The sequence below is a fragment of the Haliotis asinina genome, chromosome 13 (assembly GCF_037392515.1).
Source record: "Haliotis asinina isolate JCU_RB_2024 chromosome 13, JCU_Hal_asi_v2, whole genome shotgun sequence".
NCBI classification, from domain to species: domain Eukaryota; kingdom Metazoa; phylum Mollusca; class Gastropoda; order Lepetellida; family Haliotidae; genus Haliotis; species Haliotis asinina.
The window spans coordinates 20845247-20872596 of record NC_090292.1 but is presented as its reverse complement, the minus strand read 5'-3'; the positions used below and the strand labels follow the sequence as shown (position 1 = coordinate 20872596).

General features: G+C 39.0%; 1 protein-coding gene across 1 annotated transcript in view; it reads right to left on the bottom strand.

Moving 5' to 3' along the window:
* Positions 1 to 23725, bottom strand: part of LOC137259270 (fasciclin-1-like) — a 42689-nt gene extending 18964 nt beyond the window's left edge. The window contains exons 1-9 of the mRNA XM_067796904.1: positions 23501 to 23725; positions 16285 to 16462; positions 14937 to 15046; positions 11997 to 12178; positions 9166 to 9343; positions 7280 to 7397; positions 4811 to 4955; positions 3119 to 3278; positions 2125 to 2257 (exon numbers count right to left, since the gene is read on the bottom strand). Coding sequence (XP_067653005.1) covers positions 2125 to 2257; positions 3119 to 3278; positions 4811 to 4955; positions 7280 to 7397; positions 9166 to 9343; positions 11997 to 12178; positions 14937 to 15046; positions 16285 to 16462; positions 23501 to 23626 — 1330 coding nt within the window. The 5' untranslated portion in view covers positions 23627 to 23725. The remainder of the gene's footprint in view (positions 1 to 2124; positions 2258 to 3118; positions 3279 to 4810; positions 4956 to 7279; positions 7398 to 9165; positions 9344 to 11996; positions 12179 to 14936; positions 15047 to 16284; positions 16463 to 23500) is intronic.
* Between the last annotated feature and the right edge of the window lie 3625 nt (positions 23726 to 27350).

The following is a 27350-nucleotide window of genomic DNA, read 5'->3' as shown; positions in this document are numbered from 1 at the left end:
CTCTGCCGCAAAATTTGCAGGTGTTTAGACGAGGTTGCTGTCCCTGGTAGTTGTTTGACCTTTGACTGTTGTATGTGCTTCTGTTATTGTTGTTATGCTTTTGTCTGAGATGTTGTTTCTTGTCTCTGTGATCACGTGATGTGCGTTGTGTTTGTCTTGTGACTTGGTTTACTTCTGACTGTGCTGCTGTAATAACTTTCAACTGAGAAGCTGTGTTTTCATGACTTCGACAAATGTCTATGCATTTAGCTAGTGTTAGCTTGCGCTCCTGAAGCAAGCGTTTCCTAGTATTTGCATCCGATATGCCTAGGACTATTCTGTCCCTTGTAAGAGAATCTCTAAGGCAGTCACAAAAGTTGCAGGTTTTCACTAGTTGCTTTATGGCTGCTACATAAGAATCAACATTCTCGTTTGTTTGTTGGGTCCTTGTGTTAAATTTGTATCTCTCAAAAGTTTCGTTGCTTTCCCCTAGAATATGAGAATCTATCTTTTCAATAATGTCCTTCACTGCATCATTCTCTGAGGGATCGCAAGAATTGTAAACCTGTAGTCCTTCTACTCCCATGGTAGAGATTAGATACGATCTGAATATCTTCTTGTCGCTAGTATCATCGCTCCTCCCGGTGATTATACAATAATGTCCCCACATTTGCTTCCATAGATTCCAGTTTTTGACCGGATCATCCGCTAACTTTAGAGGGTCAGGCGGTCTGATATGACTCACATCATTTTTGACGGGTGCCACGCTTTGGCTAGAAGTGCCTTCCGTTGATTCGGCAGACGACATTGTCAATTTTCAGAGAAAGTTCATGCAATGTTCTTGAATTAATATTTTCAGAGTGAGATAGTAGTATAATGTTGCACAAATATCACCAGTTCAATCAGATATCACAAGTAAGCTCCATATTCGTGACTAAAGTCATGTCACTTGTCCCACATGGTTTTCACTTCAGATACTCAAGGTCACGCGCTATCACGCACCGGTAGAATGTTAAGTTCATGTAAAATTGATAGTTAATTGTCAATGAAACAAGGGTTTCAACACAAACCGGGAGGGTAGATTCGTTGCTGACTCCGCTGCCACCATGTTTCAATATAGCGTGGGGGTGTATAGCCCACGAAGAAAGGAAGAGAGAGATAGCGAGGTTCGGCTGTCAGCCATTTATCAAACCGGAAGTCTCTTACAGTTTGTAATCCGAACATGCCAGAACTCCGTGCATCACACTGATAACCGGGCAGTGCCAGTTATTGTAACACTTAGCACCTGAAGTTCCACACGCTACATGATTACGTCTGTGACAACCTGACAAATGGTAACCTGCGTTCTGTCTTCTATGTATTATTGGTACACTTATATGTTTTGACGATTCACTGTTATTACTATTGATTGTTGATTTATTGATATATGTACATGAAAAAAGTTTGCTTTCATTTAATATTCATGTTCTGCTTGTTTGATCAAGTTAACCAGATGTCTCGCTATCAGGACGATTTTCGAGTGAAACCAAAATGTCCGGATAAACGTGGCTCGACTGTATTGAAAACTTTTAATATATAGTGCCGATACCTGGTTTGAACCTGCAACCGTTCAATTACAAGTTTGGAGGTTTTAGCCACTAGGCTATGAAGGATCATGGTAAAGAATGAGCTTGTTTGTCAGTTTGTACCACATGTTCCTCACAAGAAAAATAGTAAGCCCTTGGCCTCGGGAAATCCGGTTGGACCTGCAGACCCGCCCAATTTGCCTCTATCATGAGCATACTATTCCAAACAAAACCTCGGAGTCGGTACTGATCCTTTACATAGCTGTTGATTCAAAAACAGTTAAAGCTTTACTAGAGAAGTCGGTGGGAAAATATGCAATTCTTATGAGAAGATTGATATTTTATCCCTATCCTGACTCATACTTATTTGCTTTCTCATCCGTCTCTTCCAAATGGTCAAGTGGAAACATGAATTCCTTCAATGCCCTTGAAGCAAACGTACAAATACTCTCCCTGAATTACCTCCCTTTCTTCCTGCCACAAGCACCCACCCACATGACCTGTGGACACCTGGTCTCAGCTCTAACGCATGGATAGAGAAACAGATAACACATAAGCAGTATACAGTTGACCAACTGACCGTTGCCCTGACTGTAGATCTTGATGTTCCAGCCTCGATACTGGGACGGCGTCTCAATGCGAGCCTGGTAGTCTCCGTTGACGTTGGTGATGGCAAACTCAAGACCTGGTTCCAGCATGTTTAACTCCACCACCTGCCAGGATGAAGTTGTAACTCTTTGACATGGAATGCATTAAGAGTGAGTGAGTGAGTGGGTGAGTGGGTTGGTTGGTTGGTTGGTTGGTTGGTTTTAAGGTCACTTTTAGCAATATTCCAGCAATATCATGGCTGGGGACACCATGAATGGGTCTTAGACATTGTACCCATGTTGAGATTGTGTCAAAAATCATACTCTTTTACTCCTTACTTCTCACATCTGAAGTGGCATTACAACACTCTTATCACACATCCAGCTGCATTTCACAGAATTGATATTGCTGGAATATTGCTAACAGTGGTGTAAAACTAAACTCACTCACTCACTCATATTAATGAGAAAAGTTCAGAAACACAAATAATGCAGCATTAACCAAATGCAAAGAAACATTTCATTCTTCAATAACCAATCATCAAACACAGAGAAACAAAAAAGAAAAAGAGCACTACCACCATTTTTAAGTCAAATTGTTGCCATGGAAATATAAAAAATAATTTCTTCAGAAATCCAGAACTATCAAAAACCAACAACACACTACCAGACCTATCATATAATGTGAGAAATTTGGTGAAGAAATAGTGAACAGTCAAAAGTTCTGCTCCACAAAAGACAAATGTGCACAGACAGATGCATGATTCATTTCAATACCCCGCCACAAAATGTGTTGCAGGGGATAAAAGTTTCTCAGAACAAGCACAATAAAAATATAACACAAGCTAATTCTCATAACCTGGCTCATTTTGATGCTAAAACATCTTCAGATTTTCAACAGAAGCCCCCTTAACCCTTAACTGTCTACAATCAGTTTTCCAAGCAGTAGTATCTTACCATTCTGTCGATCCCTACTGCTCAACTTACATAATTGATAAGAGTTTGGTTGTTGAAGAAGTCCACGCCATGCAGGTACTGTAGATTGGTGAAAGCGGTGTTCATCGGGACAAACACTGTCACCCCACTGGAGGTGACCAGGAAATCCTGTAATTCCTTCCGACTTCTGTCAAGAACTTGTCGGAACTGACTGCAAAGAAAACCAATAACATTAAAACCACTTTAAACATCCTCAGAATTCCAGACCTTAGTTCATACTAAGGACTCTGGGTACAGGCCTTAAATATGTCACTAGGTTTGAGTGTTTGATGACACTAGTTCAGGTGTTTGGTGACACAGGTTCAGTGTTTGACAAGATCGGTTTATATATGTTTGACAAGACTGGTTTGAGTGTTTGACAAGACTGCCTTGAAGTTTAGATACATAATCAAAATGCGTCTTAGGTGTAGATCATCATGAGCAATGTGTGGGGCGGTGGGCTAGCCTAGTGTTTAAAGTGTCCACTCCTCACACCAACAACCAGGGTTCAATTCACCAATGGTACAATGTATGAAGTCCACTTCCCGTGTTCTCCACTGTGATACCGCTGAAAAATTACTAAAATTGGTGAAAAAAACCTCACTCACTCATGAGCACTGTGTTACCATTACTACTTTAATACAAAATATATGATATTGTCTAAATTGATGACTTGGCTAACCGGTAGTCTTAAGAAAAGTTGTCCCTCAAACAGATTTTATTTATAATGAACAGTGGAACCCTGTTTATCCATACAAAGGTACTCCTACTAATCATCTAGCCTGAAGCACATTATTTTCATAACTCTAGCTGCAGTGCTAAAGCCCTAAATGAAGCAACACTAGATTTCCCCAGGGTCTGATTCTTAAACAAGGTCTACCTGGGACTCCTTTTCAGTTTAAATGAGTTTGTTACAATCAAAATTATACATATTCAGAGACTAAGCATTAGTGTACCAATCATGATCAGACAGACTGAATGCTAGATGAATCACACTGGAAACCGACATGAGTTAGCTCCCCTTCCCAGGTCAAACTGAATTTGCAACAAAGTGTCACAAACTAAAGCCTATGGGGTCATTGTCGGCACGGGTATGTATACATATATATATATATATGTATACAGATATGTATTCCAAGGATGTTTCAGTTGAAGATGTTTATGAACATTAAGCAGTCTTTACTGCCACAATAAAAATAATACGATATTGTCAGCTACATATCAGTGTAGTACCTGAGCTAAAATGAACCCTAATCCACCAAAAACATCAAAGGAAGTAGTATTGGGAATCAGACTGAAAGAGTTTGGTTTTATGCCGCTTTGAGCAACATTCCAACAACATCACGGCAGGGGACATCAGAGCTGGGCTTCCTGGACTGTACCCATGTGGGGATTCGAACCCAGGTTGTCAGGGTGATCAGTAAACACTTATACCACTAGACTACCCCACCATCCTGTTGGGAATCTGAATCACTGTTAAGCTCATGTTTTGCACTCTGAAACTTAATGGTTGGTTTACTTCATTTCAATGTTTTACACTAAAACAACAAAATTCTGATTGACTGAATTCTGACTGTCTTTCACAATCAATAACTATTTCTAAACCATCTCTAAATTGATTTTTGATTATTTTCAATCATCAGAACACCATGAAAAGGGAGGTTTCTCTCATTTCCATGGATGTGGAAAGGTAAAGGTCACTACCTGAGAGATGTATCCAGCTGTATCTGTTCCCGAGCCGTGTTGTAGACATAACCCAACAGACTGTCCACGAAATGGATGACACCATTGGACAGAGTGAGGTTGCCCCTGGTGATCTGAGCATTGACACCTCCTGCGCTCACATACACTGGAAATATGACAATACCGTCTTTCATATTCTCACACCATGCTTACCCTTTGTTGCTCTGTGAAACAACTTTATCTTAAATAAATATATTTATTGAAAAATCTGAATTAGAAAGTATGCACAAATCCTAGAATACTGAACCTTATGCCTGATATTGTTGCAATATGATGAGGTTCCGCTACATTAGATCAGAATCACGTGCTCCTGGGCGAGTACCGTATATAAACAATTGAAGAGACATGTGACAGCTGTGACTGGATTAAAAGGGTAAGACGTTTATGTTTATTAAAAACACATCCATTCAGTAATTAAAACTGACCACAATTTTAGTGCTGTCATTTTTTCCCCGTACTTATGCTGATGTGTGTACAGATATTTTAACATTTGGTGCGGACCTGGAGTTGATGTGTTCATCTTCCTGTGATCAGAAAGTTAGCCAGACAGGCTGGCCAGAATTTATGTTTTATTGTAGTTTCAAGGCCAGACTGTACCCATGTGTACATGGAATGGCTATTGATAGCCTGGGTAATTTTTTTTAAAAAGTAAAAGGTTATTATAGAAGTTCATGGGAAAGCATTTGGTAGAAATAGCAGTTGGTGTAGATGGAATATCTTATCTTCAGTAGAAGCCCTCTAAACTGGCATTTGTTGGGACCAGCAAAAAATGCCGGTATAGAAGGCATGCCGGTTTAGAGAACTTTTGCTTCTTCAACCTGAGAATGATCTTCCATGTGCCATGAAATATGACCGAACAACATGTTGATAGTCATAATACCCTTTTGGAATAGACCAAGACTGCATCAAAATCATTCATTGCTGAATTTTCACTTCAAGAGTAAATTACAATTAAGCCCGCTTGACTGGCCTAGCCATCTTGATGCTGTTAGTGACTGACAAATTGTGACACGACAATTGATTTATTAGACAAGTGACACGTGTCCCCCACCATCTTGCCTAATCCTTATCCATACTCCTTTTATCACGCAACATCAAAGAGCTTAGTGCTGATGGTAATCCACTGTCTTGTTCATACATGTTTAGCCAATCAACACGTGAGTTCAGATACCGGATGCCGGTTTAATGCAGTGTTTTGAATACTTTAGTTTACCAGCTGGCCATCGGGGCCTGCTGCTATCTGCCGGCTTTAAAATCTACAGGCCTTGAATGAAATCTGCAGGCCCATTTGGTCAAAGTCAAACCAATAAATACAAAATAGACTACACTGTACACAGTCTTACACTGTTTCCACAAACTTATTTGAAGCCTATCTCACACAGAGTTTTTTATTTGTTAGACAGGTGTTGACATTCCTTTGACATGTCAAAGCCTAAGTTATCATAACATGATGGATCGTGGATGATTCCTGAACGATAATAAAGTCAAAAAGAGGAAACATTCCTGTTGAAAAATAATTGTCTGATAATTTACTGGAGGCCATAAGGGCCTGCACATATTTGAAACTGCCGGCCTGATATAATAACAATCGGCACTGGGCATCTGGGCCAGCGGTTATTTCAAACGCTGGTTTAAAGAGTGTTAATTACTGTACAAACAGTCAATAGGCTGGTCTTTGTTGTGCCAAAATACGGAATAGATTCACACTGGATTAGAGTGTGTGTAAAGAAAATAAATGAACTAGGTTCTTCCAGGACCCAAATATAATGCCGATATTGAGAGCATGCTGGATTAGAGTGCAGTCAGTTTTGAGGGTGTCCACTGTATCTTCTTGGTATTTATAGCTGGGTAAGTTGGTTTGTCTTTAAACGCCACAATGAGCAATATTTCTGGTATATATTGGCAGTCTATAAATAATGAAATCTGGACTCCACAACCCAATGAGCATTGATCTGTGTAATTGGAATACACTACAAGTCAGCAAGCCTGACCACTCAATCCTGTTAGTTGTCTCTTATGACAAGCATTGGTTACTGAAGGTCAATTCTGAACTGAATCTTCACAGGTAAATTAATATAATAGAAGAGTACATGAGTACTAAAGCCTGGATAAGGCAGGTAGTAAGACAACACCCTGTCTGATCTAGCAAAGTGATTAGAGTAATTAGAGAGAAGTACTGGTTACTGAAGACCAGTTCTAACACAGATCTCTTCATGGTATTTTTAGTAATAAGGGCAAGCAGCTACCCAGCATATATTTGTAACTTTGCGAAAAGAATATAGCATTAAAACATGCAAGTCAAACCAAGGTCTCTTAGTTCTCCTTTATCAAACAGGCACACATGAATACCTAAATGTTGTAAGTCTAACAGCAAGTACTAACTTGCACTTTCCACGTCTGTTAAATTCCCCCACTGCCTTACTGGCTTACCAGACTCTCGGATGTTCTTCTTGAAGACTGCTCTCCCGTCCAAACACTGGAAGCCCTCGTTGTGGTTCACGAACGACGTGTAGACGGCTAAGTTGGGAATTGCATGCTGCTTGATCACCTGGACATAAAAATACAACAGAATAATTCCTGAATATTGGTCCATAATAAATCAGTTTGCAACTATTCATCGCATATGTACATCATCATCATCATCGTCGTCATCGTCATCATCATTGTCGTCGTCATCATCATCATCATCATCATCATCATCATCATCATCTGTGTGCAGAGTGTGAAATAGCCACTGGCCTGCTAGTGAAAATCCAGTCAAGTCAGCAAATCTCCACAATCACTGGACTGACTGGCTTGTGAATATTCATGGGGTCATTTTGTGAATATATCACTCTCTCCTACTACTTAAGCTGTAATACTTATAAATCATGCAAGATTACGACCTGATAAAAATGTTCATCATATTAGCAGCTTCAAGATAAAACCTGTGTCTGTATTCAACTATCAGAATTATTTTGAGGGCTAGTAACTTCCAGACATGAATAGCTTGACTGGCTGGCATTGTAAACTTGGAAACTATTTTCTGCATGGTCTGTGTGTGTGGAGAGGATGAGGAAATGAGACAGAGATGGCAACGAGGTGGTCACACATAGTCAAGAGTTATGCTCACATAATGGTCAGTTTACACATGATAAATAGCCTTACTACAAAGCTTTATTGACAAGACAGTCCTACGATACCTAACATTGTTGATATTTCTCTCCTGTCGCAAAGAGGGATCACATTTCAGTTACTGAACTTACAAGTTATTATAGTTTCAGACTTAAGAGAGAGAGGTCTAGCATTTTTCAGCCAGATAGCAAAACATGGTAGAGTTTAAAGTCTCGGTGAACTGTGACGAAAGTAATATTTTTTCATGATAATGAGAGAGAAGGAAAATGATAGAGTCTCAGGGAGAAAGTGTGAGGGAGACAGACACAGAGAGAAAAGGAAGAGAGAGGTTATAAGAGAGAGAAGGAAGCGGATGTGAGAGAGAGTTGAGCAAGGAGGGGAGAGGGAAGGAAGAAGAATGGAAACAAGAGTGAGAGAAGAGATCTAATGGGGACAGAGGGAAAGAAGAGGAAAGAGGAAACAAGAGAGAGGAGAAATATAGGGGTGAGAGATGGAAGAGAGAGAGGAGAAATATAGGGAAGAGAGAGAAGGAAGAGCAGAGGAAATGAGAGGAGAAACATATCAGAGAGAAGCAAGAGGAGAGAGGAAATGAGAGAAAGAAGAGGAGAGAGGAAACAAGAGAGAGGAGAAAAATAGGGGAGAGAGAGAAGGAAGAGGATTGAGGAAGAGAAATATAGAGGAAAGAGAAGGAAGAGAGAGGAAATGAGAGGAGATATATAGGGGAGAGAGGGAAGGAAGAGAGAGGAAATGAGAGGAGAAATATAGGGGAAGAGAGAAGGAAGAGGAGAGAGAGAAGGAAGAAGAGAGAGGAAATGAGAGGAGAAATATAGGGGAGAGAGAGAAGGAAGAAGAGAAGAAATGAGAGGAGAAATGTAGGGGAAAGAGAAGGAAGAGGAGAGAGAGAAGGAAGAAAAAGGAAACAAGAGAGAAGAGAAATATAGGAGAGGGAGAAGGAAGAGATACGAAACAGAGGAGAAATATAGGTGAGAGAGAGAAGGAAGAGGACAGAAGAAATAAGAGAGAGTGAAGGAAGAGGAGAGTGGAAACAGGAGAGAGGAGAAAGGCAGGGGAGAGAGGGAAGGAAGGGGACAGAAGAAACAAGAGAGCCAAGGAAGAGGAGAATGGAAACAGGAGAGAGAAGAAATATACGTGAGAGAGAGAGGGAAGGAAGAGGAGAGAGAAACAGGGTGATGTTTACATACACTGGCCAGCTGAGGTTGTTTTGAGCGGAGTTCATCCAGTTTTTCTTTTGGTATTTTGCTGATGGCTTCGTCTGTCGGGACAAACATGGTGAAGCGGTCACTGTTGGTAAGTGGACTGATGGCCTGGTTGTAGTAATCTCCACGAACATACTCAGTCACTTCCGTGAAGAACTTCATCCTGTACATGAACAGACATGGACATTAATGGACTGAAGCATGTCATTGTCACTCATCATTTAGTTCTAAAATTTATATAGTGCACATATCCATGCATCTAGTGCTTGGCGCTGGTAAATGGCGCTGGTAAATGGTTCCCTCAGTTTATTGGTTGTCAGTTTCAACTCCACATTGTATTATCAATCTCAACTCCCTGGGGAGTTTACAACTCTTGCTGCCACTAACGAGGTATCCAATTCACAGCTGGGTCAACTGGGATACATACTCACAGTACAGTTTCCTGGTGTTTGGGGTTTTTGATTGGATTAAGGTAAAATATTTCATGAACAAAAAATTCATACAATCTTATAACATCGTTCAACCTTCCTTCAGACAAGATAACTTATTCATGAACTGTTGCATTCCTATGAATGTCATACATTTTCTATCGCAAACCCGCCATTGCAGTCGAAGCAATCTCCACATCTCACCAGACGTGACATCATATGTTCGTTTTGTTGGCTCTACATATTTAGTGATGTAATAGTAGGGTGTATCAAAACACTCATGCCATACAGTCAAAGATTTCAATTGTAGAGATAATAAACAATTTCTTGTTCTAATTTGCCCCATAACTGAGAACAAAACAGTAGATTTAATTTAATTTAATTTAATTTAATTTAATTTAATTTAATTTAATTTAATTTAATTTAATTTAATTTAAAAGTAGAGTCCTAGTCCCACTTCTCTCAGAGCAGGATGGTGAGGGAGAGGCTGTTCGCGGAACTGAAGTTGAGGTCATAGGTCCAACATCTCCTTGGACAGTCAGACTGGACATTGTACCGGTGGCTGCAACTGCTTCCAAGCAGTGCAGAAAGCACTTAACATCCTGTCAATATCTAGGAGTTGGTCATGATCCCAAGATACAGATAGAGGTGGCAGCACCACCACACTAGTAGATTGTTTTGACGAGTTCGTAGTGGAGCGGAAAATCTATTGGGATCACCAAACTGCAGAACAAGACATCGAACTAGTTTTGATCGTACCATGGAATGAGACACCAAATGACATTTTCGGATTGGATCGGACTTGATGAAGTAGAATGAGTAATCAACCTGTGCTGGTTCACTGAACCGAATTAGGTTGACAAACTGGTGGTGCTTGTTGAACTGGATAAAGGTGCTGCTGATTTGTAGATATGAACAACGCAACCGAAACAACGGAGACATATATATACCAAACAGTTGTCTTATGAGATAAGAGTGAGTGAGTGAGTGAGTTTAGTTTTACACCGCACTCAGCAATATTCCAGCTATATGGCGGCGGTCTGTAAATAATCGAGTCTGGACCAGACAATCCAGTGGTCAACAACATGAGCATTGATCTGCGCAATTGGGAACCGATGACACGCGTCAATCAAGTCAGCGAGCCTGACCACCTGATCCCGTTCGTCGCCTCTTACAACAAGCACAGTCACCTTTTATGACAAGCATAGGTTGCTGAAGGTCTATTCTACCCCGGGACCTTCACGGGTCCACTGAAATAAGAGTCCGACTAGGTTTCCAGAAACTTCTAACTGTCGGTAGCTGGCTTGGTAAATTGTTTAGCAACTTTTACTTTTTCTGTCCAAAAATTCTGAGCTCAAGAGGGACCATGCTCCTCAGAATATTTCCATGAATCCTTGTCCGTAAGGTGGCGTGTATCAACTTTACAATAGGCAGCAAATTTATCGTCCAACAAGTCTTTGCAACATTGACATCTATTGTCCCAATTGCAAAGTCCAATACAGTCAATACACAATGTGTGCGGGCCCAATGAAGAGGAAGTCTTACTGTATTGCTTGTTGTTTCTATTTATTCAAATTCTGTTTAACAGATCGCTGCCATATAGCTGGAATACTGCTAAGTGCGACGTAAAACTAAACTCACTCATTCCATTCTATTTACAGCATGTCTGTACTGCAGTGCGCCTGAAAGATATTGGCGTCACATGATCAGTCAGTGGGCCTCCTGATCAATCAAGGAAGCCAATCTGTCCAGAAGGGAGTCATGTGCAGTGTTCAGTGGTACAAGAACGTCCAAAAAACATTGTTTCCACACAGCTGTCAAACATGTTAACTGCTGGAAATGCCAAACTGTGGGAATTCGCTTGGTACTCCATGTCAGTAGTGTTTGGACTGTTGCCTACCTCTGGTATTCCTTGTAATGATCCAATGCCCATGCTTCAAACAGTTCAGAATTAACATTGAGGTGTTCGGTCAAATTAATATATTGTTCATTGAACCCTCGGAGCCCATGGCTTGATGCATCCTCAATGTTTGTTTATGGTCCATGAACCCAAACATAAACAAACAGACAGGGTACATCAACCTGTCTGCTTTGTGACCAATGAAAAACTTATATTGTATTCCGCATCTCAGATTTCAGACGATCAAACCCATGAAGTACATTCGAAGCTGTCTACACTGGCACTCAAAGGGAAAAAGGAAATAATGTGACATTATGTGCCGGATTGCAGAGCTGATGATAAATGTACAAACCATGGACAGGACTGGGATTTTATGCCAGTATTGACAACTTCCCGGATTGGAGAGATGCCGGTTTTGACAGCTTCCACTGTATCATGAAGTATACAGAACACACTTAATAAACATTTTAATTGTAATCCAAACTCACTGCAAAGTGGGCTGCAGAATGTCTGGCCTTTGTATGTAACCGTACACTCCATAGGGTACAATAGGGTCAAGGACACGGTCGATTATGTGAACAATTCCATTTTGCGCCCGCACATCAGGTTTGTAAATCAGGGCTCCGTTGGCGTAGTATTCTGTCCGACCAGCTAACCCACTGACTATATTCTATAAAATAAAAAGGTGAGTTAATTAAACTGCATCACCTGAAAAGCAGACATCTGATTCACTCATGAACCTATACACATTTGATTTCCAAATGCCTGAGGTTATGTCAAACAAGGGAGACTAGTCTACATGACATTTACTCAGATTGCTTTCCATTCATGTTTATATATGTAACACAAAAGTATGACAGCGGTTTGTACATAATTAAGTCACCCCCAGACAAAACAGTCATAAATGTTTGTTTGTTGTTTAAACCTGTACTCAGTTATGACAGTGATCTTTAAACAATCGAGTATGAACCAGACAATCCAGTGATCAACAGCATGAGCATCAGTCTACACAACTGGGATACAATGACCCCTGTCAACCAATTAAGTGAGTATGATGACTTGGCCTTATGAAAGTCGCCCCAAACCTCCGCAGGTCAATACAATATGGCTAGACTTACGTTCAGGTATGGATGTCATCTGTGAGGGGACTCTACACTGTATGCTCATAAATATTCATATGCTGAATAACATTTGAAAGCGTTCATGCTATATATGCATTCAACTCTCCACCACATGCACAAGTATATCGGTAGAGGATTATCCACCCATGCATAGCAGTTTTAATGACAGCAGCCTTACATGTAGTCTCACAAATAAAAATATTTTACACACATTCAGGACAAGCAGGTGATATAACTGGTAGGAGCTGTTCCATTAGCCATTTGTAACCTCTGGTGTGAATTATGAAAATACTGCAGTATCACATGATAGTTTCTTAAACAACCTTTTCCATTATTGATTTCAGATCCTGTTGTGTACAGAGGTTTCAGGACCATGTATCTTATTTGTGTAGCTATGTTTTCTGCACTTATCCAAATTTTGACGTATTTAATCATCTGTCGTTCTCATATGAACCCAAAGGACTATTACATTGGGAACGAGGGGAGTTTAGTTTTACGCCGCACTCAGTAATTTTCCAGCAATCTGGTGATCAACAGCATGATCAATATGTGGAGTTGGGAACCGATGACATGTGTCAACCAAGTCAGCGAGCCTGACCACTCTATCCCATTAGTCGCCTTTCATGACAAGCTGAGTCGCCTTTTATGGCAAGCATGGGTTGCTGAAGGCCTATTCTACCCCGGGACCTTCACGGGTCCACTCATTCTCTCCCGAATGTGACCATTACATACATGCATCACCAGCATACATGATATCACATACAATCCATATTTTTCGGCTAATATTGAAAGTTTCTCACCAATCGTCTACATTTTACACGCTGAAATGTTTAATTTGAATACATGACAATACTAACTTTGTTTAACTTGTTTGACATCTTAAAGTGGGTGAAAAAGCATACATAGTAGCATTAATTGTTTGGAACTTAATCTTTGATGTATTCTTTAAGAAAGTAGTGAAAAACTGAAAATACCTCTGGAAAATAAAATAAAATAAACACATCAGAACAGGGACATTATTTACAAAGATGGAAGCTCTACGTCGTTCCTCAATCGTAAGTCTATGACAAACTATACTGTTACAGTAGCTCGTAACATCATCTATGCTTTGTGGTTCGGGATCCAGGGACCTTATTCTCAAAATGTTCGTACCCCTAAGAATTCTTAACTTTGATCGCCGCCAATGTCTTATGAATGGGCTTCAGAAATTCCTAGGGTGCATGCATGTTTCGAGAATGGCAAGCATGGTAACTATGCACTTTGTCGAACATAGAACAAAAAAGAAGATGAAACCCAGAAAATGTTCTATAATCACCATCTAATGTGCCAGTCAAGCATATACACATTGCCATTTTCATTAAATACAGATCTTTTGCTCTGATGTGATACCAATAATCATGAAGACGCCATCACAGGCTGTTGCACAGACTGAACTTTCAGCCAATTTACAAACAAACTTCATTTGGCGGATATTTTGTGTAGCATCTTAATCATTATCTGTACAAATTTAAATTTAGGTCGTACAGAAATGAAATAAAATCACCATAAAAATCTTTCATAAGGACTGGTCAGTAAAAAGTTCACTTCAGATGGAAAATGGAGAATTCGTCAGATCTTCACTTAAAGGCTGTCATATTGGAGTTCGGCCATTTTTATCATTTGGTTTACAGATCTGCCAATACAAAATGAGATGAAAGTTGAAAAAAATATAACTGTTCTTACATACATGCCATTATATGCCAACACCCTGATAAGAAACAACAAAAGTAAAAAGAAATAGGGAACAAAAAAAATCAGGAAATTATACCTATCAAATATTTCCCAAAATAGGGTGGAGCAGAGACAAACGTCTGAGTGACTGAGTTTGGTTTTACACCACTTTAAGCAATACTTTATATTCCAGCATTCATGGCAGGGAACACCAGAAATGAGCGTCACACATTGTACCCATGTGGGAATTCAAACCTGTGTCTATGGCATGAAGCGCCAAAGTTTTGACCACTGGACTACCCCTCCGCCCCATAGAAAGAAAGGTAATGCCACAGGAAGCTTAGATGGCATGCTGCATGTGTCATCTTCTTTCTCTCCCCACCGATCTCATAATGTTTTTTAAAAATCTGTAAACCAATTAATTAAAAGAATGGCCTTAAAGATCTGGGTGCTGTTGTTTACAACTACCTCAGCGCTATGACAGCCATGTGTTAAGGTATGGGAGTTATAATCATTTAGCACTAAGGTTGCTAAATTGTTTAACGGCACCCTAACCGTAAACCTGACCTCAATGACATTGTCCAGAAAGACACTTACGTCCCGCCGTCTTTCTCTCTTGTAGAAGAAAATGTTGGTATTTCCCAGTGCGCCTTGACTTTTCTCTATCAGGTTCTCATTCATGTTTGATGTCTGCAAGACTTTGGTTACTGAAAGGTCAAGGGTCAAGGTTGAATGCTAAGTGGAGACAATTTGCAAAGAGGAGACTCTTGTTGGAACAGAGCACATTAATTTAAGGTGCTCACATAACTCTTTACTAAGTACTAAAGAAATAAAATCCTCAGTGTCACATTAACAGGGTGAGATTTCAGGGGTTTTCAGTACCTCCACCAAGTGCAATCTGACATATAGGTTTGGCTGCACCACTAAACCTATGGCTGCACCACAAAATAATGTCACGTCAAGTGATGTGGTATGATACTTGTTAAGTAATTTCATAACAAGTACTCAGTATCAGATACTTTCAGCAGAACCTGACCCCATCATGACAAATGATGAATGATTCTGTTTCAGTTTTCTAACAGGCCAGACCAATTATGTTTCTTGTTTTCCTGATTTTTGTCCTCAGAAAACCTTAAGATAGGAAGGAAAAAAATAAAAATATAATTACCAATCAAATTATATACCTTCTAAATACTCAAATTCATGTAGCAAAAAACAATCAAAACATTTTTTTGTAAGTTTAAATTTTTGGCCAGTTAGGATTTGTTATTTTCTGAGTGGGGAAAAATTATTCTTATTGGTCCGATAATTGGTCTGGCCTAAAGTTAACAAGATTATTCTGTGTCTAGTAATTCTTGAAAAGGTTTAAAAGGGTACCAAAAATTATGGTAAGAAAACCAAAAAGAAAAACCCTCAATTTTTGGACTGTGTTTCGGAAGATTGAAAGAAGGGAAAAAACTGGGGTTCTGCTAATACCATGGTATACCATTTTAACTGTTCTAAAGAAATACCAACAATAAAGTGCTGCATATAGTAGTTTTAAGGATGAAAATTAGTAGTTTGACCATCACAATGAAATACTTGAAACCCATGATGGATTCTGAGAAACATGATGACACTAATTAAAAATGCAGCTATAATTTCAATTACAGCAGATTTCCAGTTAGCAGTATTATATTTCTCTTTGTCGTCTCTTTTAGGCGAGAATGTATTTAATCGAAAAAAATACATGTCTTTGGCTATAAATCCAAAGTTTTATTGCATGTCTTCAAATTTCGTAGAATTTCAAGAGCAATCGTTTTGGCATAGTTTGAAGCTAAAATTCGTAGCATGAATTGCGAGTGAGATAAAATCGTAGAGGTTGGCACCTCAGCTTCTGTGCTAGCCATTTTTAATCAGCACAAGAGGCGAAATCGCACCATGTTTAAACACATAAGGAACTTACATGTGTATGACTTCACGTAGTCTGCTTTCTCAGAGGCGGTCATGCTAAACAGCTTCTGTCTCTTGTCGGGAAGCATTTGTTCAAACGCAGTGTCATTCGGGGCGAACAGGGTCAGCGACTGACTCAACTTGAAGAAATCCTGGACTTGCAGACCACTTGCAATTATAAGGTTCTTGAACTGGGGACAAGAAAATAAGAAAATACCATTAGCACTTGGGTTTACAGGAAGCACAGTATTTACTAATTATAAGGTTCTTGAACTGGGGACAAGAAAGTACTATTAGTACTTGAGTTTCCTAGAAGCAAAGTAAAGTAGCATTGCAGGGTTTTACCTTGTCCTGGGTAGAGGTGCTCTGAAGATCAAAATAATCAAAAATCAAAACCGAAATAGGGGTTAAAAATAATTATTGATTGTAAAACAAATACTTTCAATTGACCAGAATTTTGTTGCTTTAGTACAACAAACTTGAACAAAGTTATAAAACTAACCTTAAAATTTGATGAATATTCACAAACAAACACTCGTTCAACAGTGAAAAGCCATGAGCATTGTACTGACTACACATCACTACAGTAAACATTACTGTAACCTGTCTATCAATAAATTTTACATCTATCGTGAATGTGTATACTTCCCTCGAACGAACGCACCTGGGAGACCGAAACCAGTCAGAACGGGTACGTGTGCACTCAAGCTTAACAAAGACTTTTCACTGACTGGCTCATGTGCATATACAGAAGGGTCACTGTGTATATATACAGAAGAGGTATTTGGCTGGCATTTCAAAAGTATTGTGAACAATAAGAAAGTAAAATTTATTTACAGATAACAACTTCCTTGGGCTGCTTTTGTCCAAAAGGGCATTTGTCCGAGGGTTTTTTGTTTGTGGGGCTTTTGTCCTCTGGGGCTTTTGTCCTGGATATAGTAACTTAACGCTTTTACACATTTGGGATAATTACTATATATCAACGTACATCAAGTCAACATTTCACCTGTTTAGGAATCATACATTTCTATTTGATGATGATTGAGCAGCACATATTTAGGTAATTGATAACAACATGTCTAATGTCAAGAATATGAAAGGTGGAATGTTTGTATAAACATTTTATTCAGAAAATATCCTTCCTTATTGATGATGTCATCTCCCAGACTGACAATCCATCACAGGTGATTGACAGGTGCTCATTACATAGCTCATAAGATTCATGTTTACACAGCTAATTAATTATTCAACAGGTGAGACTGCTAACTTGATATGATATGGATCAACAACTGAGCAACACACAGATGCCAAAAGAGGATTTCATATCAGAACATTATCATGCACTTTCTCCATTTTTGTAATTACAAACAAATATCCAAGATATTATGTTGGTCAGTGTCACTACCCTATACATGTAGATTAACACTTTGTCTCTGAATATATATAATTATGACAGGAAAAAAAATGATTCCTTTTAAATTGAGAAGGAGACAAAGTGAGGTGGCAAATCTAGACTAGCTTCACTTCACTCTACCATAGGACTGGACATCCTCAGTACTTCCAGGGTATACTATACCCTGGATACATCTACTGCTCGGTACAATGATTTTATTACCTCCCTTTGCTGGCTCTGCATTCTAACTGTAGCCAGTCAGCTTTGCCACTGTTACAACTGAGCTTGTTAGTGTCAACAGGGATAGTGGTTGCAAATGAGATGGTTTCTTCGCAATACGACTCAGATTCAGGGGAAGCCATACAGACAAACTGACAAGTCCGAAACTTTTAAAAAAATATATGTAAGAACCTCTTCTACCTCTTTCAGAGTACCTCTGCATCATTTGTGTTGCCATGTTTAATCAGTAAAATACTTTATGAAGCGAAAGTGAGTTGTGATTGGTACACTCAACTTGCCAGTGTAGCCACCTCTTTGGACAAAGATATTATTATATTATTACTATATTAGTAATATGAAGGACATATTCACATAAAAATACAATTTCCACTTAATGAGGAACACGACGTATTTCAACTACAAGCAGGATGTTGTTAGTGTCCAGTGAGCCCTTAGGGGCTGTGAGTCATTCTATTTATTCATGTGGTGTGCCACTGCCAGCAACAGCTTGAACTAGTCGAAGACAACCATTGTCTCAATAAACAGTCTTAATTCCAAAGGCTGATTACTATATGGCATTCCCTATCACCATCACTTACCTGTCATTATTTATGACGCTAATCTCCATTGATAATCCATGCCCCATTGCATTGTAAACTGACCCAACATTATATACAGCCAGCCTACGTCACTTATCTGCTGATACAAACTCTCACTATGTATTAGGTCATCTCTTGTTTTCATAGAATAACCACATTTGAGGCTTTTGTTTTGGAGGGACAGGTTTTACTTTTCTCTAGAACTAAGAAAGACCTCTTCCCAGGTTTTTCTTTTTGTTAGTAAGACAGCTTTCCAGGTTTTACTTTTCCTAACTTTATATGAATATCAACATTCAAATAATACACAAGTGTTTGAAATCAATTGAAAAATATTGTTCAAAATTAAGCTCAAATCTCACGTCCATAGGTAGATACTCTACCGTACAACCACCATACTTATAGTTACTTTCATTAAATTAACTTTAAGTGTGCTTCGGTTATTGTTCTGTAGCTTCATTAAATGATCATCTACATTGTAATTATCCATCATTGACGGTATATATGTTAGAGAAAACAGTTCTCCTCTGTTTTGGTAGACAATGTAAAACCATCAGGGTCGGGAAATCCCTAGCCCCTCCAGTTTTACCAAAACCTCAGAGGCGTGCTTTCTCCTACACATACAGACTTCATTGAATATCCTCAAGGCTACCTGGCCTTCTCGGTCACATATAACAGTATCTTCCCATTATGACTACTCCCAGTATGACTACTCCCATTATGACTACTCCCAGTTTGACTACTCATTAACATAAACATAAAATGGAGCATTCCTAAACTTAATGTACTGTACATATAGAGCTGATTACTCCCAGGTTGCCTACTCTATGAAATAAACCTACAAGAGAGACTTCAAGGACCTACCAACAATGTTTTGAAGCCAAGTGAATCAGGAATCTTGTCATCATTCATTGTTTGTCTATATGGAGACAACTTCTCTGCTTGAAGAAAACTTTGTAAACTTATTGCACAGGCTGTTTGTTTTGAAAATTGGATATAATCCCTCAGAGAATGCAAACATATTCATGTTTTAACCGAGTGCGATTATGTCACAGAATTTACTGAATGATGGTGCTGTTTATGCTATTTCCCTGAATCAGTTTAAAGCCATGATATACCCAACAGAAACTCGCAGTTACTTTGTTTTAAATTTGGTGACTAGATTTTGTCATCCATCATTGCCTCAAACTCGGTTGTAGTGATCTAAATGCAAACAGATATTATAATTATCATCACATATATTACTTGTGAGAAATGTTACGTAACACCACTGCATTTGAGTTCTTTACATCTTAATGCTGTAACAAGAAGACACAGTCATCAATATTCCCTTCATTACCTCCAATTTCAGTCAAAGTCAAACTTGTTGCCATGGAAACGCCCAAAATATTTTATTCAGAATTCCAAAACGATCAAAAGGCACCAGTACACCACATGACCAATCTATGTGTCAAGTTTGGTGAAGAAATATTGAATGGTTTTAGAGTTCTGCTCCGGAAATGATAAATGAGCACAGACGGACGGACGCACGGACAGGCAGGGGGTATTAAAATGCGTTGCAGGGGATAAAAAGTAATACACAAGAAAACCTTGTGCTGCATTTATATAAAACTTTAGTCGTAGGAAACGCAATAAAATACCACTTGAAAAGAAACTATCAAAATAAGAATTAAGCCCCAGACAAAATTTTCTCAGGATTTCTTCAAGAAGTGGTTAGCAATCCAATAAATAAACTTCTGCTCATCAAGTTTGAATATTAGGTTAGAAATTATAAATATTTCTACGAAACATTTCCAAAACATAAGTCACAATGAATAAAAATGGCGTTTTCTTCCCAGATAAGCTTAATTCTTAATTAAAAATAGTCATGTTATTATATCCAGTCCAAATCGTCTCATTTGTGCCAATGTGATAAGCACCCCGATATGAATGAAAATAGTAAAGCTAAAATGTAATGAGTCCAAACATGTTGTTTACACATTTTGTTGGAGTCAACCATATATTCAGTGCAAGACAAGTTTTAGATAACTTGATTTTCTGTGGCAGTTAATTTGGTTGCAAAGCATAGCTAACACCATATCAAACATATTTATCATTCAATCATTTATCTGTTAATTTGTTTCAGTAATAACAAGAGTTTTATTTAGCTGTCAATGGCACACCAATCACATTGTCTGCGTCACTAGTGCTGCCCAGAGTTCAAAATATTATACAGCACAAAAACTTCTTCATTGACTTTCTATGTGGTATATACACATGATATATACTTGAACTCTTCCACATTTGTAATTAGATAAATATACACGGTATTGTATGAAAGTGGTACAACTATAACTGCTTTTAAGTGTTGGTGGAACGGTCCACCTGATAGAGGGGAGCGAGCTAGTAAAACCACTCAACTCTAACAGGTTGTGTATTACATGGGTAGTCAAACTGGGAGTAGTCATACTGGGAGTAGTCATAATGGGAATGAACCCATAACGAATGAGCTGAGTTTTGCACCTCACTCAGCAATATCCTCGCTATACAGTCTGTAAGTAACTGAACCTGGGTCAGACAATCCAGTGATCAACAGTATGAGCATCAATCTACATAACTGGGATCAACTGACGTATTGACCAAGCCAGAGAGTCTGACCATTCAATCCCATTAGTCGCCTCTAACAACAAGCATGGATTACTGAAGATCATTTCTAATCAAAGATCTTTGCAGGTCAAAAACCACAAGAAGCCATCGACAGGTATTAGTAAGTGAAGAATATTAACAAGATCATTTTGTTAAGTAAATGAAACTTTTTATGGCATAACCATTTCTTTCATTTTAGTCATTTACAAACAAACATCAACCAAACCACCATGCATTACAAGTTCCCTGTTATCGCATAATTTTAAAATACGTACAAATTTAATCCTGCAACCCTAACACCCCCTTCATCTAGGTCAAATCAACCCTCTTTTAATCAAAAACTATATCATCGCCAGAGACACCAGAAATAGGCTTCACATATTGTACCCTTGTGAGAATAGAACCCAGGTCTTTGGGGCATGACGAGCAAATGCTTTAACCACTACACTACCCTACCACCCCATAAATCTTTGTCACAAATGTTAGTTTACTGAAACTATTGCAAGTGTAACATCATCCCCAGCTCTCACGTATTGTCAATATGACGGACAAGAATAAATAATTCACGACCAATATTTTGTAATCCTTTAGGGCTCCCCTCAGGAAATATGCAGAGCTAACAACCAATGTCTTAGAAAATGGCAGTAATCAAATGACGTCAACAGTCTTCATCAGTGACATATACCTAGTATGATCAGCCACATGTCATAATACTAATTGTTTCATATTCAGTTCAGATAATCTTACCAATCCATTGGTTTCACATTAATTTCAGACTCGCTGTGCACATGCGCAGAGCATGTAAAAATATCTACTGGCTAAGTTCCACTTTGGTCGTACGTTTACAGATAGTGTAAATACACTCAAAACAAAATGATTAAATAATAATTATTTACAAGTGACAACTATTCATAGCTGATTAAATATATTGATTTACATATGCTTTTCAGTTATTGATGTCCTATTTTGGCTGCAGCTGCATCAGAAATGTCTGTTTTGATGGTTGTGAGAAGGGGATGTGTGGGAAGAACGCCTCTGAACGGTGGTGATGAGATGTATTTATACAAGAACTTATTGACATAAATTAAACTATTCATTTCACTACTTCTGGTCTTTGGTGCATACAAGTATAAAAATAAACTATAATTGACATAAAACTATGTATTTGGTTTGATCTTTCGTTTTCTTTAGGGTGAGTTAACACTATCGGTAAACATACGACCAAAGCGGAAGTTGGCCAGTAGATATTTTTACACGCTCTTTTTGCGCACAGTGAGTCTTACGATTAATGTGAAGCCAACGAATACGTCCCTCTTGGATTCCGCAGCAAATTTTTAAGAAATGTTAAGAGAAATATATATACATATTTCTAACCATATGGCAAAGAACTGTTCTAAACCTAAATGCAACAGAACCCCCCTTTCAAACTAATATTCAATATTTCAGTTTCATGTAATATTCTGTATAATTTCATACACATTAATAAACAAACGGAAAAAATGTGCACCAAACATAATCATAAACAACCAATCAAGTGATGGGGAGTGCTCAGATTGGATATAAGTGGATTATTGCATGGAGATAAGGTTATATATGTGACTGACCCCACCCATTAACCCTAACCCTACCCCTACCTTAACCTTTAAACATCAAAACATCTTAAAGGGATGTTTACTTGGAGAGACCTATCAGCTCCGTAAGAATAGCTATGAGTAGTTTTTGTAAAGACACATTCCTAGGAATGGTAAAAAGGTGTTTGTTAGTAAAGACATGGAAGCACACACAGATAGACAGGTATTAGTATTTAGTGGTAAAATGTGTGATCCCTATGAATCATAAAGGGTATTAATTTTGGTAGTAAAGTCGAAAGAGTTCCATCTATTCCCCCAATTAAAAGAGGTATTGCAACATGGATCATCCCTTTATCACGTAGTGAGTGAGTGATTATGGTTTTGAAGCCACTGGGGTGAGTAAGGCTAGCGATACAGCGAGGTAGTAGGAGTGCTATAGCGGGGTAATTTTGCCGTTGAGAGCCGGTTTCACCTGCAGCTGTTCCTACCCAAACTAGTGTCAAGACAATGTCTACAAGCTTGAATATACAAGAAATAATAAACCTGTTTTTAGATGCATCACTCAGATGTAACATTTAACATGTTTGAATACGATAGATGAATCGTATTTCATATCAGTTTTTTCTATAAAAAATGATCGTCCAGGTAAATAGCACTTAGCACAATCTATTCTTTAACTTAAGATGACCGAGACGTATATATTGTAGACACAAAACTCATTGAAATGAATCGTAAAACACTTCGTCATGCGACATTGTTTACGGAAATATGACAAAATGGCTGCCGTTTCCAAATTTTGTATCTCCCCATCAAATGACGCCTTACCTGTCCGCAATTCAAAGTGGACGACAGGGCATCGAAAATATTCAAGGCAGTGATGTCGACATCTTGAGTATTTCCGTGAACTATAGATAAAAGTATCACAAATGATACCAACAGATTCGCCATCATTCGAAATTAGCCAACGCTCCTCGCGTGACTGTCGCTACGATCAGTTCCAGTCGACTAAATATAGTCAGGTGTCATTACCTGAGGGGTCGTCTCAAAATCTCGTGTTCCAATAAAATCACAGGTACGAGGAATTCGAAAAATGACAACCAGTTTTTTTTGAAGTGGTGATTGAATTTGGGACAGTTGACCTCAATTATTGCCTGCATTCAAAAAAAAAAAACCTTTTGTAAGTGTACACGTGTTTTACTGGTACATTGCATTTACTTATATGTAAGTTTATTTCATTAAAGAGACGTTACTGTCTAGATTTCTCCTATCTCCTTAAGCAAAGGGTTTGGTAAAACAAATTATGAATATTTAAAGTCAATCATGTCAGGAAAAGTTAAGAATTTTGTAAACAATACTTCTCTTAAAACACGAAGCAGTTAAATCGCATATAGCGTTTATGTCGGGTATCGATTTTCGTTGACGTATCTTCATAAATTATCGATGACAAGACCCGTTTACAAGTTATTGTAATATGGTGTATATAGCACTTGACATCTATGAAATGACACACTGTTAGGTAGAATAATTCAAAACAGAACCAAACACTGAGTCGTACTGTGATTTAACAGTGAGTAACAGAGACTTTCTGCAGAGCTTGTGGTTATCTAGTTTTGAATGGGCTATATTTGGTATAACAGTTTCAGAGACTCTTCTGGTGCTGACAAACCATCATTAGGCAAAACAGGATTCGAACCCACAATCATGTTTCTTTGAAAGTCAAGATGACATTTTCCTTCCAAACTTGTAAGTGTATCAGCCAATAATTAAATAATCTCAAAATTAAGATTTTGAATGTCATATACAATGTAGATATAAAATTTAATGTCAAACATTCACTGAAGGTCTCGGGGTAGAATAGGCTTTCAGCAACCCATGCTTGCCATAAAGGGCGCCTGTGCTTGTCGTAAGAGGCGAGTAACGGAATCGGGTGGTCAGCTTTGCTGACTTGGTTGACACAGGTCATCGGTTCCGAGATCGATGCTCATGTTGTTGATCACTGGATTGTTTGATCCAGACTTGACTATTTACAGACTACACCATATAGCTGGAGTGTGAGTGTGAGTTAAGTTTTACGCCGCTTTTAGCAATATTCGAGGAATATGTAGGTGAGGGGCACCAGAAATGGGCTTAATACATAGTACCCTTCTTGGGGATCGAACCCGGATCTTCAGCGGGACGAGTGAACTCTTTAACCATTAGCCTACTCACCAGCCCCTATAAAATAATATGCATAGTCAAATACGACAGGAGAAATAGCATGGTGCTATTTGTTTGATAAATCCATCGGATAGGTTTATTTTTGAGTCAAGAGTTCTTGTATGCTGTCGATCTGTTACGTGTGTATTGCGGTCAGTAGAGTGAGTGAATTTAGTTTTACGCCCCATTCAGCAATAGTCCAGCTATATGGCGGCGGTTAATAATCGAGTCTGGACCAGACAATCCAGTGACCAACAGCATGAGCATTGATCTGCGCACACACCCAAAAGATATGGGGGCGGTTGGGTAGTCTAGTGGTTAAAACGTTCGCTCGTCACGCCAATGACCAGGGTCATTTCTGGCGTCTCCTGCCGTGATATTGCTGGAATATTGCTAAAAGCAGCTTAAAACCAAACTCACTCACTACAAACGGTACCTTAAGAGTTCCTACCACTGTGATGGAATAAATGAATGAATGAATGAATGAATGAATGAAAATTTACTGATTTATGTAACACAAGCGCAGGAAAAGATAACAACCAATGGCAGTCTTCGAACTCACAATCAACCGATCCTAACGCTACTTATCCGTTCAACAGCGTTTTGGGGCACCTCAGTCCACTTGACCACTCGAACCATATAGAGTGAGTGAGTCTGAAGTTCAAGTTTATAGTCGTGTCTGCTGTAGGCCCCTCGAGACCACACAGAACCAGACACGAGTACCTGCCACTTACACGTCGACTTCCTGGCATCCGGCATTACCACTAGTGTTTTCTTGACATCCCATTAAAGTGGCTGAGTGCGTATGGTTTTGCAACATTCCAGCAATATTACGAAGGGGGACACCGGAACGTTGCTACACACATTGTACCTATGTGGGGAATCGAACCCAGGTCTTCGGCCTGACGAGTGAACGCTTTAACCACATGACTATCAGTATACGCGGCCAGTACAGGTTGATTTTATTGGGAATGGTCAATGGCCGTGTCTCATAGATGGTTTAGATACTTAAATATTTATTCAACTTTGCAACATAACAGACGGAATATTTACTCCAACACTTTAGTACTGCCATCCATGAAGCATACAACATGGCATGCAAGGGACAGCACTGCAGTATCTAGAAACCGTCTAGGTATCCAAAGTACCGGAAGGGGCGTGGCAGCCGCACTTCATTTGTGTCATACGTCCGCCGCCATGTGGCTGGAATATTGCTGAGGGCGGCGTAAAACTAAACTCACTCACTCACTCACTCTATCATACCTTGAGATGTCTCGTAGTTACGCCCACTTCTTTACGCATTTCAAACACGTGACGATCCTGGTTAGAACTGATCTCCAGTAACTAATGCTTATCGTCAGAGGGATCGGGTGGTCAGACTGACTGACTTGGGAGACACGTTCCCACTTGTTGATCACTGGATTGTCTCGTCCACACTCGATTATTTACAGACCGCTGCAATATATACCGTAAGTTAAGTGCCAACCAGTATATTTTGCAAAATTATAGGTTTGCACATAGGAAATCTTTCAGAAATAACGAACTATCATAATTTGGTTTAGTACTTTTAGTTTAAAAACATATTCTCGGTGTAGTAACTTTAATTAAGATGACTGCGGCATAAAAAACAAACAAACAAACAAACAATTTGTATTTCGCAACAGGCACTCGATATGTAGCGCACCGAAAATGGCGAGGCATCCTCATTTCACTGATATCATTTCGACGGCAACTGAGATATCACATACAGATATCACATAGATAAGATCAGATACGTTAGGGTAACGTCACTTACATTTCGCAATTAGCACTGGCCGGCTACAGGAGAACGTCGGTGTAATTACAGAACATTTCGACTGTCTTTTGTTTAATGTTTTCAAAATAGCCGCTAGTTTATTTACATTGGCTGTCAGGTAAATACACCAGGTATAAAAACCTGAGTTTTGTAGAAAAAACGTGTTTACTATCGTGAACCAATTATGTTTATAAGGCATGTTTTCCACGACGTGGGACATGTTTTTGGCGTTGCGTCATACTTGCTCCAGAAATATTGCGTCCAGGACTTGCTTTGTCCGTTTGGTGTTTGTTTATTACAGTACGTGAGAAAACTGGACGCATTGCGATCCGATGCGAATGATGCGTCTAAGTTTGTCGCATCACGTTCATGAACGCCGGGGAGTTGCCATGATGACGTCATATTTTTGACGAGGGAAGGCGTATTTTTAAGGGCCCCGCTTCACAAAGCTCTCGTAAGCCTAAGATCTCGTAACTTTTCTCGTAGCACCCGTAGCTCCTGTGTTGCAGTATAGGAGGTACGATGGCTACGAGAAAACTTACGAGATTTTAGGCTTACGTGAGTTTTGTGAAACGGGCCCCAGGACGTGCATAGACACAGGTATACACTATAATCTGTTTGCAGTGAAAACGTAGCGATAATTTCACTTTAAACGCAAAAAGTAAATCGATGAAAGTGAAATTA